Genomic DNA, 16,489 nt, shown 5'->3' with positions numbered 1-16,489 from the left:
TTATCGTGGGAGTTACGTTCTAAAAATAACCCGTGATAAGTGAAATCCATGAAGTAGCCAACTTTATTTTTTACAATTCTTATAGATGTTTTGAGGCTGTAAAACCCCTCACTAGACACTTTATACAATTTATACTCAGGCACGAACATTTTCACACCTTTCTCTCTTGTTTAAACACTCAACATAATTTAAGTGAGATCAAACCATTGAACAGTTTTAAATATCCAATGATTAGTGGTTCAGAATGTGCCTTGTTTTCCCCAACACTGGGATGCTCTTTGCTATTTTTGTTTTTAGATTTCTAACATGAGGCTTCCAGCAGATTTTGCAGTCTGACGTCACACCCCTTCTATAATATTTTTTCTGATTATAAATCAAACATTCTAGATGTGGTAGAAGTGGAGACTATATAGACTTTATAACCTTAATTCTTTATTTGTAACAGGGACAATGCATTTTAATAAACATTGCTTTAAATGTACCAGATTTAGCTATGAGCCAATTTTTTATCTGTAGTTCCCAGACAGAAAGAAAAGATAACAGAAACACAAGCAAAGGTTGCAGGGCATAGACCCTTATCGTGATGGAGCCGAGGCAGTTTGTTTTCAGTAATCTCTAATGAAAAAAGAAAATATAAACAAACATAAATGATTATGATACTGAATGCCTGATAAACATCTAAAACAGGAAACAAAGTCTTAAATGTTGTTGTGATCATAAAAGTTGGGATCAGATACTGAACAAAACTAAAAATAGATATATATTTAGTAAAACTAAATACTAACATATGCAAGCAAATATGCAAAACATTTTCTCTCTCTTTTTTTAAGATGCCTAAATTAAGACTAAAACTAAATGGCATTTTAGGCAAAAGAGGGAAATGTCACAATTAACAATGGTGGAAAAGACTAAGGTGAGAAGAGTGCAATTGAATTTAAGTTATACAGTATATAATAATATGTAAAAATAAAGAATAAATAATTATACAAAGCTGCAAATGTTAAACACAATAAAACACAACAACCATAACTCGTATGTCATATATTAACAGGGAATATGCCAGACTGCTGTTATGCTAAATAAGTAAGAAAAAATATGAAAATTCACATGATGGTCTTACAAGGAACTCAGTGGTATTCCAGTCATAATAAATATATTGACTGAATGTGTTATCTTTATTATATAGTTAATAGTTTAAATGCCCACCTCTCTTACCTAATATGGCATTTGTGGGACAAGTCACATGTCCAAGTGTTGTGTTACACAAAGTCGACCAGAAACAAATGTAATACTTATTTTGAAATTACTGACTCATTCTATTTTCCAGGAAGTGGCATTTTACAACCACTTTTAGTTCCATAATCGTACAAACATAGCACAAACTGCAACTGTGAGTTAAAGAGACATGAACAACTTTAGCTACTTCCATCTAATTAACATTATATATTTTTATACAATTCAAACAATCAGGTTTAGAATGATTTCCTCTGGAGTAATGTTTCTTTTGTTTCTTTGTTTCTTTAAGTCATTGCAAGCCTTGAACATTAGCATTTAAAACTGAGTTGTATTTGTGTTTACTGACTTATTGTAAGTGTGAGAGTGTTTCTCCTCCTCCTGGACGACAGTTTTGAATACATTCATAATGGATTTGCAGACTTCTTTCTTAATAAAATCTTATTCCATAAACACATGCAGCAGTGGATTCAGGCAGCTGTTGAGAAAGGCCATATTGGTGGCCAAACGGATGCCAATGATACAATTTGAAGTATCCATTTTTTTTTAGCTATCACAATTTGATCCATAAAATGAATAGGAGCCCAGCACAGAAAAAAAAAACGACTCAACTGGGTGGCCAGTGGTTTCTTATGAGATGATTGTTTTGATTGTGACAACATAAGAGGAGACAATGACAGTGGATGGGACTGCAAAAAGCACAAGGAACCGGGCGATGATAATGGGTGGATGATGAAATTGTCGCTGTATATTGGGAGATTCTGCATTACAGTCATCAGAAACCACGTAGCTGTTTAAGCAGAGAGTTTTGCTTTCATTCTTACACGCTTGCTCTGTGTCCATGATGATGGAATATGGAAAGCCGATCATCAAAGCCACCCCCCAAACACCCAGAGTCACAACCCTTACATACATTTTTTTAATCACCACCACAATGTAGACACTATCAAACATGTTCAGAATAAGTACCATGGTGTTGTGCTTACATATGAGTTTGCCAAAAGGCCAGTGGAAGTCTAAAGCAAGATTTATTAAATTAAGGGGTATAAATGCTACAAAGTAAATGAAGTTGGCCACAGGAAGGTTGAGGTACCAAAATGTGGGTACTGTTTTCCTTATCTTGAATCCAGTCGTCCAGATAACCAGTACCATTCCTGAGCACACCAAAGACAAATATCAGGAAGTGAAAAATGTTAGACACAGTAATGAAAGACTTTCTAATTTCACTAGTGGTTGTACTGGTGTTAATACAAGAGTTAATGGTTTGTTATTGTTGGTCTCCATCATTTTCTTGCCAAAGTCAGTTATAGTTTGGTTATACTCAATTAATTACCCCCAAATAATTACTTGATGTCAAATACAGTTGAAGTTACAAAGAAAATGAATTTTGTCGACATGAGCCCCCAGTGCTAAAACAACACGAATAGTGATCCGGATTAAGGCACTAAACTATGCCAAATTACAAAAATTACAGTAGTAATGAGTAAAAATAAATAACTAAAAGTGAATAAGAGCAGTAATAATGTCAAGTTATGAGGTTAATTAAACATTTTAAATGTTCAAAGTTATCGAAAATTTATCTAGAGGCAAATTATAATACAAATATAGGGCGTTACTACAAAGTGAATCAATATATTCAAGGTTCATTCCATGTATTTGAGTTTTATTCAATATATTCAAAGTTCATTTTATTCCATTTATATTTATGTTTATTTGACTAGATTTTATCTTAATCTGAATAAATGTCTCTGAGAATATGCATTTGTATTTGCTTTCAGGTGCAACTGTGTGGCTGAACACAAAACTGTGCTGAAAACAAAACTGTTCAAAATGCATGTTTCATGAATCTTATATATTTGTTTGTGTTGTGTGTTTATTTATTTACACAGGATAATTACATGTGTTATGGTTCAAAAATATTGGAGATGGACACCAGAGGAAAAACCCACAATAACAACACTGGTCCGGTCGGGTTGAGTCAAACGATGATTTAATGATCACACACGTGGGAGATGGACACTGTATGCAGACAGTCTCAGATCTCATCTCAAAAAACACATCTCCATAGTTTTATGAAATCAGGGTATTAGAACGCCCCCTCATGCGTAGTGACAGGTGTAATACAATCAATGTTGACAATTTTATTTAACACAAAGAATAACATTGTCTCCTTCCCGAGGGCAGATGCTAACTGCCCCCCTCTCCTGGAACCGTCTGTACCCTGCTAAGACACAACATGGCAGCTACAAGGACTCTTTCATTTATTAAGACCATCAGTGTGTATTGCTCTAAATCAAGTATATAATATTAAATGAATATTGCTGGATCAGCTACTTCTACTTAAAACATATTAAAACATGACTAAGCACAAAATCACCAAGAATAACATCTTATAAGTGCTGTGTAAGCGCGTGCGGCCTTCCAAGCTCAAAGCCTTTGCCCTCCATAGATCAGCCAGACTCGCGCTGGCTGTAGCTTTTAACCTTTAATTACCTTGAGCACAACTCTAGAATGAGCAACAAACTGCAATGTGTATGGAATGGTCATGGTTACATCTGCAATGGAAAATCATGTTATTATTCTGGTACCTGTAAGAAAGATCAAACTAAAGTTATCACCATCACTGTAATGCAAAGAATAATGTAAGATCAAAAACTTCAATTCATGCTTAATGCAAAGCTGGTTATATACTTCTAATGAACTAATAATGGCATATTAAAATATTAAATGATAATGAGAAAAACATCCCCTCCTTATTCTACACATGTCATCTTATAAACACTGTATTCTCTTAATTCACCCTTTATTTCACTTGTTTGCCTACTTTTAATAAATAGTTTTGGCATAAGAAGTGCACCAAAAATGATTATGCTTATAAATGGCAGATTTAACCATGCACGTCCTGTCTAGTCAACACATAAGAGAAACAAAGCGCATTTTGTCTGATTTTCTTAATTTAGTTTTTAGAAGTTGCAACTCAATCATGTGTGGGGGTGCCATGACGTTTTAGTATGCAAACGGCTCCCTCTACTGGTTGATGTTATAATAATCAGTGTTTTCTGTTACTTGTTTTTTGATAGTGATAAGCTGCTGTCATTAGATCAGTGGTTCTTAACCTTGTTGGAGGTACCGAACCCCACCAGCTTCATATGCGCATTCACTGAACCCCTCTTTAGTGAAAAATAAAATGTGATTTTTTTACTGGTGCACAAAATGAGCCATGCATGTCATGGCGAAGGCTCTGCCGAACCCCTGAGACCGACTCACCGAACCCCTAGGGTTCGATCGAACCCAGGTTAAGAACCACTGCATTAGATGCTTCTTATTAGATGTTGGATTAATTGATACACATATGAGGATTTATTTATAGATATACAATGCAATACAATATATATATATCTTGAGCCCACATGTGGTGATTATAGGATGTATAAGTGGAGAAACAGTTCACATATCTGAATCATACTTAAGGTAGTAAAAAGCCCATAAGCAATTTGACATATGCTTTACAGCTTAATTATTTCGTTTCTTATACCTCAGTATTCAAATCTGAACTCTCTTGGTTCTGACTGGTGTCCACTGACTTTGTGTAAGTGTAATTGCGTGTCTCCTCTTCCTGGAAGGCACTCTCCAGCACAATCAGGATGGATTTGCGGACTTTATCTTTAAAATCTTGGCCCATGAACACATACAGCAGTGGATTCAAGCAGCTGTTGAGAAAGGCCACGCTGGTGGCTATTGGTAACCCAATTGTGATGATATCATCTAATATCTCACTTGAATATTCTGGCATGTGATATGCCATCTCAATTAGACCCATGATGTGAAAGGGAGCCCAGCAAAGAAAGAAAGTGATGATAATGGCAGCGATGATCTTAAAGGGGCGACTTGACTGATTGGCCAGTGTGCGGTTTCTTCTGAGACGATGGATTATAACAGCATAACAGGAGACAATGACAGTGAAAGGCACAGCAAATCCTAGGAGTACGTGTGTGATAGTCATGGCCTGATGACGAAATTCCCTTAACTTTTTCACTGATGGTGTTTCATAGTCATCAGAAAGAGCATAGTTGTCAAAGCAAATCATTTTGTTAGAGTCTTGTTCAGTGTCCCTGAAGATGAAGTATGGAGCACTGAGAATCAAAGCCACCACCCAAACACACAGACTCACATAGGATGCTCTGCGTACATTTCGGTGGTTCTGAGCCCAGACGGGCCACACCACAGACACACATCTATCCACACTGATCACCACCAGAATGTAGACACTGGCAAACATGTTCAGAAAGCTGATAGTGGTGTTCAGCTTGCACATGAACTTGCCAAAAGGCCAGTGGAAATCCAAAGCTGTGTAAGTCACACTCAGGGGCAAAAACACAGTGAAGAGGAAGTCAGCCACAGCAAGGTTGAGGTACCAAACTATGTTAACAGTTTTCTTCATCTTGAACCCGGTCACCCAGATAACCACTCCATTCCCGAGCACACCGAGGACAAAAGCCAGGGAATAAATTATGAGAGACATGATGTTAAGCCCACCATTGCTGTCACTATTCTTGGAGCCATTTCCATTAGGTGCAGCAGTTGTATTGATTGGATTGAAAGAGTTAGTGGTCATCTCCCTCACTGACTTTAGACCTGCAAAGAAAAACAATAAGTAAAAAGTTCAGCTCCCAGTCAAAGTTAATAGGAAACTGAAACTGAAGCTATGGTGACATTCAGTCTAAGGCAGTATGTCAACATAGCTCCCAGACAATTAGACAAACATGAAAGGACATTATCTCTACATTTGAAATCCTCAAAAAAGCACACATTTTCTGTAATCAAGTGTTGTAAGTAAAGTTGTAAAGTGTGATTTCGTTTTTCTTCTTTTCTCTGCTGCACCCTTTAAGGGTCACCAGAGTGGATCATTTGCCTTCGTGTGACACTATCCCACATAGCAGCAGTGTTGGGCAAGTTACTTTGAAAAAGAAATTAATTATAGTTACTAGTTACTTCTTCAAAAAAGTAACTGGATTAGTAACTGAGTTACAAGATTCTAAAAGAAATTAATTACTTGAAAAGTAACTATTGCGTTACTTTAAAAAAAAAAAAAAAAGTGGGGTCCAGGGTATGATTAGCCATTTTTAACTAATTTTCATGTTTCCTCTACATTTCACCTTTAAAAACTATTTACTTTACCTTGTTTGGTATCGTCCTTTTCAGCACAACCTCATGTGTCTGAATTTACAGTTATGTTTTCATTTTGACATACTGTATTAACACAATTGATCTAAATTGAGACAAAAAGCATAAAATCCGAGTAGGAAAAGTTATATTTTTTACTGTAAATAACCATTTCAAACTATTTACATAACAATCAGCTGTTCTGCATTCAATAAGATGCCACACAAATTATTTGTGCCACTCCAAATATTTCTGTCCACTATAGAGAAGAACATCACAGCCTGATACCTGCAGGTCTGACAGCAGGAGGTGTATCACTGCCGGTTTCTATCTGGAGACAGCAGTCGCCTCATTGTTCAGACATACAACACAAAACTATCCACAACACTACACAAGACTACACACTGGCTACACACTCCAAACACGCTAAACGTCACAAATCTCTCACATCTCAAAACTCGCTCTCTCTTTTTCTGCTCTCTCTCTCTCACTCCTAAAACTTCCCCCTCTTCCTAAACAACCAAATGTCATTTTGCCATATCATTTTTGATTGGTGGACGTGGTACATTTTCTCACCAACACAAAGGGCTGTTTTTGTCTTGTTTTTTTTTACATTTTTGGTCATAAGCAGAGAGTGCTTGCTAGCACTGTCCTTAGACAGTAAACGTGACAAAAGTATTCAGGAAAAAACAAGCATATATATTGTTTATCCCCCATCTTACACTTCCTTTGTCCAATATATATCCATTATCCCTCTGCACATGTCAAAACCATCACAGTCTTGCCTCTAATGTTCACCTGAGGTGTTCCTCTGAAGGACTCATTTCTAATTTATGTACTCAAAATGGTATTGTTTTTGCCACCCCATCTGAATCCCATGTCACTCAGAAGCCACACTAACAAAATTTCTCTAGATTTCCCTGCTACTCTGTCAATACCGTCACCTCTTCAGGTTCTCTTCCACCTGCTCAGTCCTCTCACTAAAGAACACAATGTCATCATAGTCCACAAAGACGCCTTGTTGACCTCATCTGTCAACCTAATGTTGCAAACAAGAAGGGGCTCAGAGCCGATCCCTGATGTAATCCCACCCTCACCTTGGATCCATCTGCCACTCCTACTGTCTCGCTGTTCTCATACATGTCCAGCACCACCATCACATACTTCTCTGCTGCTCCTGTATGAATTCTGACCTTCTTTATACTTTGCATCTACATTCTCAAGGCAAACATTACATCTGTAGTGCTCTTTCTTGGCATGAAGCCATAATGCTGCTTATCAAACATCTCCTCCCTTCTTAACCTGACTTCAGCAACTCTTTCACATATCCTCGTGGTATGGCAACAACTTTATCCCTCTGTAGTTTAGATACAGCTTTGCACATCACCCCTGTTCTTGAAAACTAGCACTAGTCCTGTGAAATAACACTAAATTAGCGTTTTTACATCATGTGACAGTGTAAGAAAATGAATTTCCTGTTTTTTTTATGCACATATACATATTTAGAGCAATATTCCTGGGAAATCTTTCATGCTTGGTGAAAAATGAAGTAAATACCTTGTAAAGCTGTCTTGTTGGTTGTTAATGAATCCTCTGCAGAAGAATGTTTGATCCAACTCTGACAGCTTAGCTGAGACTCGTGTGGGGTGTATGTCGCTGCTGATAAACATGCAAATCCACAGGAAGTTTGTAAAAGTTAAAACATGAGAGAGCATTCTATGATGGTTGGGAGCATGAGGGTTTGCAATGCCCTCATGCAAAATTTGGACTGCAACATATTGCATCAAGAATGCAGCATTATTTTTCTAAAAGCAAAAGACATGTAATATTAGAACATATATATTCTTGTGAGAGGGCCACAGTGTAACACGGCTAACAGCTGGCTGTTTTGCTATTTAACACCATTATCTTTCTGTTGCAACCTTGGGTTTGGTGAGTATCAAGTCATGAAATATTCTGAGGACAACCAACCTGTTTCCATAATCAGTAGCATATAATATAATTCAGTAAATAAAAGCAAAATATTAACTTTCTAACTTATTGTCCCTATGCCTTGGGTGTTTATTTTGTTTTTGTTTTTATTTGCAAGAAACATAAAAAATACTTTATGTTCATGATTAGTGATTTTTAAAGTTCTTCAGGTTTATAGAAAAATATCTGATGTATCTGGAGTTCTACAAATATGTTATTTAGTAATTTAGCAAAGCTCTTTTTTTGTGGATGAATTCACTAAAGATTAATGAAACAGTTAATGGATGATATGTCACCCCTTATAAAGAACTAGATCTACAGGAAGTTTGCACAACATTTAAAATGAGAATGTTTCTATTCCTTTTCAGTGATGCAGTATGGGGCTCTTATCAGCATCCGGTTTTGCAATCTTGATAAAATACTTTTTACGCTGAAGGCCAGCTGTCCTTTTCTTGTGTCTGCACAATATTCTCACGAAAAAAAAAAAAAAAAAACTCCATGTGGAAATGTAACTAATATGTCAACTTCTCAAGGAATAGCAGCTGAAACAGCATCTGTAACAACAGAGGATAATTTATTTAGGGTCTGACAGCAGTTTAGCATCTGTGTCCAGATGCTCATACCTTTTTTCTGGACTGTACATTCTTAACAGCTTCAGATCATCATCATCATCATCATCATCATCATCATCATCATCATCATCATCACCACCCTTCTTACATCTGCCATGCATTTGGGATTTAAAGGAAACTTAACTCAGTCTAACAATTACCAAAATTTGACCCTTTGAGCGAGTATGGTTAAATCTGATTTTCTGTTCCTTTTAACTTATGATCAGAATTGAGACAGAGAATTTTTTTTGCGTCAGTTACAACACCTCTACTGATGTTGTATTACAACTCATTTCTGCTTAACCCTGAAATATGTGCATTGAGTCCTTTTCCATTCCATGAAAAACAAAACTATAATGTCTTCATGGCAAGAGGATGTCACTAAATACTCCTTGAAATAAAAATGTAGAAGCTAACCAGCAAACCTAAAAAAAAGAAAGTGTATCTATATAGAGTGCTATATGAAATTTATCTGTGAGCCAAACACTCAGTGGTCCAGAAGAAGATGGAGCAGCTGCTGCTCGCCCTCCGACATGATAGCAGGACAGCATTACACTACTTGTCTTGAAGACCCAAAAGGAAAGTCTCCTCACTAGCAGGAGATTTAATAATAGTGTCATTAAGGTGTATCAGGTGTAAAATTTACACTGTTGGCTCACACAAGCTCTGCCAAAGCTCCAGACCACATGAGCTCATAGCCCATGAAACAGTCAGGCATGAAACAGTTATAAATCGACAATATAATAATACTTTAAAGTAAAAGTAGAGCATATTTTCTGGAACTGCAGTTTCATTACAACATGACACAGTTATACAAATAATAATAATAATAATAATAATAGTAATAATAATAATAATAATGAAGCGCACTCTCTGGACTATTCTCTTTTAAGTGAATAGTATTGCATTTGGTATATAAAGTAAGTAATAAATAATAGGCACTGAATTTTGCTTCTAATCTATGGAAGAAAAACATTCACTGATTCTAATCAACAAGAAGGATTCCCCTGCCACCTACAGCTCAGTTTGAGGTATATTGTGTTGATATCCCTGGAGCTACAAAGGAGTTGATTCTATGTGAGTTTGCAGTTTAACTTTGAGTGGGACATTTACATGATAATCCGTCCATCCATTTTCTTAACCAGTTCTCAATCAGTGGACAAAGAAAGAAATGAAGAAAGATTATATTTATATTTTCCATAAATCATGAAGGTTGAGGTTAGGATTCAGAGCTACAGTTAAGGTCATCGCTGATGTTGACTTAGGTGTCAGAGGGTTGACCTTTGCCTATCTCCATTTTATTAACTGAATAATAGTCTTTGACACCTGATCTCTATGAGACTCAGACCAAAAGTGCCTTTCTTTATGATGCATAAAGCAACTAAACTCATTTAAAAAAGATGGAAGAGTGAAGAAAAAAGAAGGAAAAAGAGGAAAATATGTAAAAGATACTAGTAGTAACTGAGTTTTATTACATAAAATAGCTTATCAAACTCCATTTATTTACCAGCAGCCTGACTTCTTGACCAGAATACACTTACAGTGACAAAAAGATGGGGGTTTACTGGCTGATTTGTACCCAAGCATGTTGCTGCAATTACATCATTAAAAACTGCAAATCAGCCCGTCTGTGCTCATGTCTTCTTCTCAAGACTGCTGCACTATATCAGTAAAGCAAAAGCGTAAAGAGTCCCTCTGCTGGACAGACATATACAGTGCAATAAAAAAAGCATTCGCACACTTCCTGATTTGGAAAGAAAAGCAACTGGACTTCTTTAAGTTGCTTGAAGACGTTTCACCTCTCATCCGAGAAGCTTCTTCAGTTCTAAAGGGTCAAATGGTGGAGAGTCCCAGATTTAAACCCAGTGGGAGTATCCTCCCAAAGAGGGATAAAGGACCCCCTGATGATCCTTTACCTAATCACACGAGCCAAGGTGTGAAAACGGGTGTTTATTGGGGTGTTTTTTGCATTCATATGTTTTAGTTACTTAAGATTACCAATTGTTCACCTAAATTTCTGTCATGAATTACTGTATTGCAGGAATTACTATACAAAAACAATACAAAAGCAGGAGCCAGGAACTAACAATCCAGGAAGGATCAGAGAAAACACAGCTTTGAGGTAGAACATGACAAAGAACACAGGGAGGCTTAGACAATAAATACACAGCAGGTAATGAGGCTGCTGTGTATTTAAGGGAAAATAGGTGGGAAACATAACACACATGGGCAAATAGACTTAACTGTGACAGTCCTGGGTCAGTTTACCCAGTGTATATATTTTGGCCAGAGGTTTTATTTATTTAATTATTTATTATTTTTAAATATATTTTTGTCATTATTTATTTTATTTTATTTTTTTATTTATCCATTGTGATCCCTGGTTTGTTAAAGGTTTATATTCACTTCATGTGTTCTTTAGTGTTTTTAGGTTTGCTCCTAGTTCTCAGTTGGTTTAGAGTTTAGCTCTTTTCCCAGCGTTTCATCCACCGCAAAGTCCATTCACATGTCTGCGGTTTCCCTATTTAGTTCTGTCACTTCCTGTTTTATTTTGGAGGTTGTGTTCCTTTTTCATTGTCTTAAATTTTGCTTCCTTTCTCTGGTCTGTTATTCTCTATTCTGTTCTATTTGTTATCTTCACTGCTGTAATCACCCTTTTAAGTATATATAGTTATTGCCTTCTCCTTGATCTTTTTCAGAGTGTCAGTTCATTTTCCCCTCTTATTTTCCAGCTCCAGCACTCCCTTGCCTAGTATTAGTTCTCAGTTTAGGTTTCAGTTTCTTTTTTCCCTTTAGTTCTTTTTTTGTACTTTGGTCATCAGCCAGTTTTTTGTTTACTGCATCTACCTGTGAGTCTGAGTCAAAAAGCTCAAATAATCTCAAACAGCTTTATTAAACATGACAGTGAATTAGATGACCTCTACAGTCGCCAGATCGCTCCAACAGAGCACCTTTGGGTTTTACATAATGGATGTGCAACCAACAAATGTGTAGCAACTGTGTGATGCAATCATGTCAATGTCCTCCTGAAAAACAGAATATTCATTTATGTCCTATTTGAACTACCCTGTTAAGGCCTGATCTACTAAATAGAGGACATCCTGGGCTTTCCATTGACAGCTTGTGTGTTTGGGTGGCTTCTTTTAGCTCCAAAGAGGAAGGAAGTCTTAGGAAAAAGTTCAATGAGTAGATTCTTTTTGATATGGATCAAAATTTCCAATGTTTTATCCACTGCCTGAGAACTTCACTGTAACACACTAAAGAGGGGAAACAGATTGGAGCCTACTGACTGATTTAAGGCCTTTAATTGTGCAAAGTGGTTTAAGGCAGTAATCACTCGATTAAAAGCTACAAATCAGTCAGCATGAGCTTATCTTTATCTTTCAACCCTGCTGCGATACTTCTCATCAAAGGTATAGCAAAATAATGTTATTTTAATAACTACTGTGTTTCTCAGTATCATCCTTTAACCCTCTCAGGCTCAAATTAAACTTTTTGTTGCTAATGCACAACCAAGTCCTGCAGTGGTACTTCTGAGTAAAAAAAAACCTCATAAAATATGTATGTGGGGTAATCAGGTTGTTAGTTTTTAACTGTTGCAAATCAGCAACACCTGCCTTGAGAGGGTTAAATATTCAGTAGAGGGAAATAAGTTGTTTTCTGCATTTATGTTTTGATAATGAAATGAGATGTAGGTCGACATTATCAGTGGGAAAGCATTAAAGCCAAAAATGTTTTATTGATGCAAATAATGTTGACAGAAATATTCACAATAGTAATACAATACTTATAGACATTTAAAGACAAGTAGATTTGGCCATTTGGGATTAAAAAAAATTAAAAAATACATTTTTTTCTTATAGTGGAATCAAGATTATATAATGTTGACGACATGCTTACCAAACTCATAACATTTTTACCGATTGGGTGATTATTCATTTGATAGATCGAGGACTGGCAACAAGGCTGACAACTGTTCCTTCTAGTTTAGTTGTTGAGGTAAACCTCCAAAAGGCTGATTTTATCTCTGAAATGTAAAAAAATGTAGATTTGTAGTCTTTCTGGTTACAAACAGAATTAATTAATATTTGAAGAATTATAGCAATACTTATGAAGGCCACAGACATTGACCTCTCACTCCCTATCAGCTTTCCAGTGGTTCTATAGTCACTATGTATCCATTAGATCTGTTGTTCATTATACTCAAATAAATAAATACTAGAATAGATTTCTGTCAAATGAGAATTTGATTACAGGGTTACACATTTTACTTTCATATGTACCTAAAGGTGCCATTTGTTTTCAATATTGTGAGCCAGTTTTGTCATTTACAATCATAATTGTTATCAGTTCAGTGGTTCAAAACTTTTATTTCAAACTCCACCATTTATACTGGGCAGAATCAGTTTTGTAGATTCATCTAATTTAAATTCTGTTGTATTTATGTATTGACAAATCATAACAAGGGTCACCTCTAGGTGCTTATTTACAGGGTAAAATTTGATAGGTTAATTAACAGGACAATGTATTGTCTAGCAAGAAGCACAGTCTTTATTACTATGTCAGTGATCAGTAAAACCATAAGTTAAGGCCTATTCTTGAACTGGTAATGCACTTCTAATCTGGTTTCTTTTATGTCTCATGCAGAGACACTGGAGTGTGAACAAAAGATGCTTCCTTCCTACAGATGATACATTGGTATTGCTTGTGTTGCATGAATTCAACCACAAACAAATTACCAATTCTGAAACTAGTTTCTCTTCTCGAAAAATTTGCAGATCTTTTTATACCCTGAGTCTGAGAAAGTGTGACAGCAAAACTAATAAAACATCACACCTACCATAGATCGATACATTTAACTCAGATTGTGAACACCTTAGAAGTAACACGCATCTCATTTCAGGTGTTGCTATAAATACTAAATAGTTGCCACTGAAACAATTTTAACCATCCTCAATGCTTTAACACATAAATGAATTGCAAGCTTATTGTACAGTATCACTAAAACAAAGTCTAAGAGGCTGTAGCTGAGAAACACTCTGCTGTCACAACAAAAAAGTGAAGATAAAGAGGAAATCCTCCTGTACACCTGACAGATTAACTCTTTTGATTAAGAGAACTTTTGATTAAAAGTTGTTTAAAAGTGATTTGTTATACAGTTATTTCTACTCAGAAAGTTTATTCATGTCTTTAACGGCCTTATAACTCAGCATCAGAAAATGACTTATCTTTGCTGCGAGTGGTGACCATTGAGTTTGTATAGGTGTATGAGCGAGAAACCTCTTCCTGGAAGGCACTCTCCAGCACAATCAGGATGGATTTGCGGACTTTATCTTTAAAATCCTGGCCCATGAACACATACAGCAGTGGATTCAGGCAGCTGTTGAGAAAGGCCATACTGGTGGCTATTGGTAACCCAATTATGGTGATATCATCTAATATCTCACTTGAATATTCTGGCATGTAATTTGCCATCTCAATTAGACCCATGATGTGAAAGGGAGCCCAGCAAAGAAAGAAAGTGATGATAATGGCAGCGATGATCTTAAAGGGGCGACTTGACTGATTGGCCAGTGTGCGGTTTCTTCTGAGACGATGGATTATAACAGCATAACAGGAGACAATGACAGTAAAGGGCACAACAAATCCCAGTAGGAAGCGTGTGAAAATCATGGCCTGATGACGAAACAACTGAGTCTCATTATATGTGTCTTCATCATCAGAAAGAGCAAAGTTGTTGAAGCAGTTGATGATATCCTTATTGTGGTACGATGGCCCGATGTCCCTGAAGATGAAGTATGGAGCACTGAGAATCAAAGCCACCACCCAAACACACAGACTCACATAGGATGCCTTGCGTACATTTCGGTGGTTCTGAGCCCAGACAGGCCACACCACAGACACACATCTGTCCACACTGATCACCACCAGAATGTAGACACTGGCAAACATGTTCAGAAAGCTGATAGTGGTGTTCAGCTTGCACATGAACTTGCCAAAAGGCCAGTGGAAATCCAAAGCTGTGTAAGTCACACTCAGGGGCAAAAACGCAGTGAAGAGGAAGTCAGCCACAGCAAGGTTGAGGAACCAAACTGTGTTAACAGTTTTCTTCATCTTGAACCCGGTCACCCAGATAACCACTCCATTCCCGAGCACACCGAGGACAAAAGCCAGGGAGTACACAACGATAGACATGGTGTTCAGAGACTGTCTCAAATCGGCGTGCTCGTTTCTGTAGTCATACTCTGTGGTTTCATCATATATAGAGCCATTACTTCCAAAGTCATCTGTTCCATTAAAGAGATTTGGAGGGGTGCCAGTCATTAACTCCATCATTGTCTTTGAACCTACAACACAAACAAACATGAATATTAACCTTTTTAGATTTTCCTGAGATTACTAATGACCAACAAAGCAAAACTCTTTAAATTGAAACATAGAAAGCAGTTCAGTCAAATAAAAAGAAAGAAAGGTTGCCTTTATTTCATTCCCCCCAAAATCATACCGAAACATGACATAACTCCAACATGCCCTAAACAGGGCAACTCCATTATCCACCCATTTAGTGCACCCTAAAAGTAATTAGAGCAAATATTAAAAGCATTTTAATAAAGTTTACTTCTGCATGCTTTTTAAAGTTTAATTTAAAAAAGCTCAAACCTCCTCAAGTTTTGTGCAGCGTGCATGTGCAAATTTCCCACTGTGTTAAAAATCACATGAACGTAAGTTGGGGGTTTTTTTTAAAAAGGAGAGAAAAATACGGAAGAGGATTTAAGGTTTAACCACAGATAACTACATGCAAGAAACAGTTCCCACGTATGAAAATATGGCTATACGTAATAATACTTACATTTAATACATATAATACGTTGCTAATTGCATAATGTTTATATAGTTCACGGCTCCACAAAACAATTAAAAAGCCCAGTTCCCGACGTTTTTCCAAAAAAAAAAAAAAAAAGCCCAACCATTCTAATGTGAGATGCTTCGCAGAAACAGTGTATATTTCTTACATTTAATTTTCTTTTCCTACTCCCCCCCCCCCCCCCCTTATTTTTCTTCGTCTGAATAACAAAGCAGAAAAAACTACAATCCTACCTCTCTCGGCGACCCACTCAGATCTCTTATGTCGAACACCCTCCCTTCACCTCCGACTGGGCTTTGAAAAAGCTGGTGCTCAGATCGCGGAGTCGTTAAATATGTGACGTCAAATCTGGGACGGGGTGCTGAGGTCCCGCCCTCCAACTACCATAACTCTCACCGACAATGAACTTAAATTAACTTCTCGAACTTTTGATTTCCATGCATCGCAACATATTCTAATGCACAGTGCTAAACCAGCAGTTTGTCAGTGATGACTTATTAAATCTGTCCACGCAGAGTGGAGATTTAAGTGTGAGTTTAAATGTGTTGCCTGCACACATTAAATCCAACACGACAGTCAAAATGATGCTCTAATCCGCAAGAACTGCGCTAGTGCTTCACTAAAACTCCTGCCTCTGCAAGATTTT

The 16,489-nt window shown here is 36.8% G+C and overlaps 2 protein-coding genes across 2 annotated transcripts; both read right to left on the bottom strand.

Moving 5' to 3' along the window:
• Window positions 1-3,212: 3,212 nt before the first annotated feature.
• On the bottom strand, window positions 3,213-8,037 carry LOC146563587 (chemerin-like receptor 1). Its single transcript, XM_085290267.1, has 2 exons — window positions 7,954-8,037; window positions 3,213-5,868 (listed from the first exon to the last, which is right to left on the bottom strand). Exon 2 carries the CDS (start codon window positions 5,846-5,848, stop codon window positions 4,763-4,765), a length of 1,086 nt encoding a protein of 361 aa, XP_085146393.1. The 5' UTR covers window positions 5,849-5,868; window positions 7,954-8,037; the 3' UTR covers window positions 3,213-4,762.
• Window positions 8,038-10,460: 2,423 nt separating this feature from the next.
• On the bottom strand, window positions 10,461-16,140 carry fpr1 (formyl peptide receptor 1). Its single transcript, XM_085290762.1, has 2 exons — window positions 16,077-16,140; window positions 10,461-15,325 (listed from the first exon to the last, which is right to left on the bottom strand). The coding sequence occupies exon 2, from the start codon at window positions 15,312-15,314 to the stop codon at window positions 14,178-14,180; it is 1,137 nt and encodes a 378-aa protein (XP_085146888.1). The 5' UTR covers window positions 15,315-15,325; window positions 16,077-16,140; the 3' UTR covers window positions 10,461-14,177.
• Window positions 16,141-16,489: the final 349 nt, after the last annotated feature.

Source organism: Mchenga conophoros, linkage group LG11, assembly GCF_057382185.1.
Source record: "Mchenga conophoros isolate Kocher_MC1m ecotype Shallow Benthic linkage group LG11, M_conophoros_male_GT1.1, whole genome shotgun sequence".
NCBI classification, from domain to species: domain Eukaryota; kingdom Metazoa; phylum Chordata; class Actinopteri; order Cichliformes; family Cichlidae; genus Mchenga; species Mchenga conophoros.
Note: the sequence above shows the minus strand (reverse complement) of the source record. Positions and strands in the feature narration are given on the sequence as shown.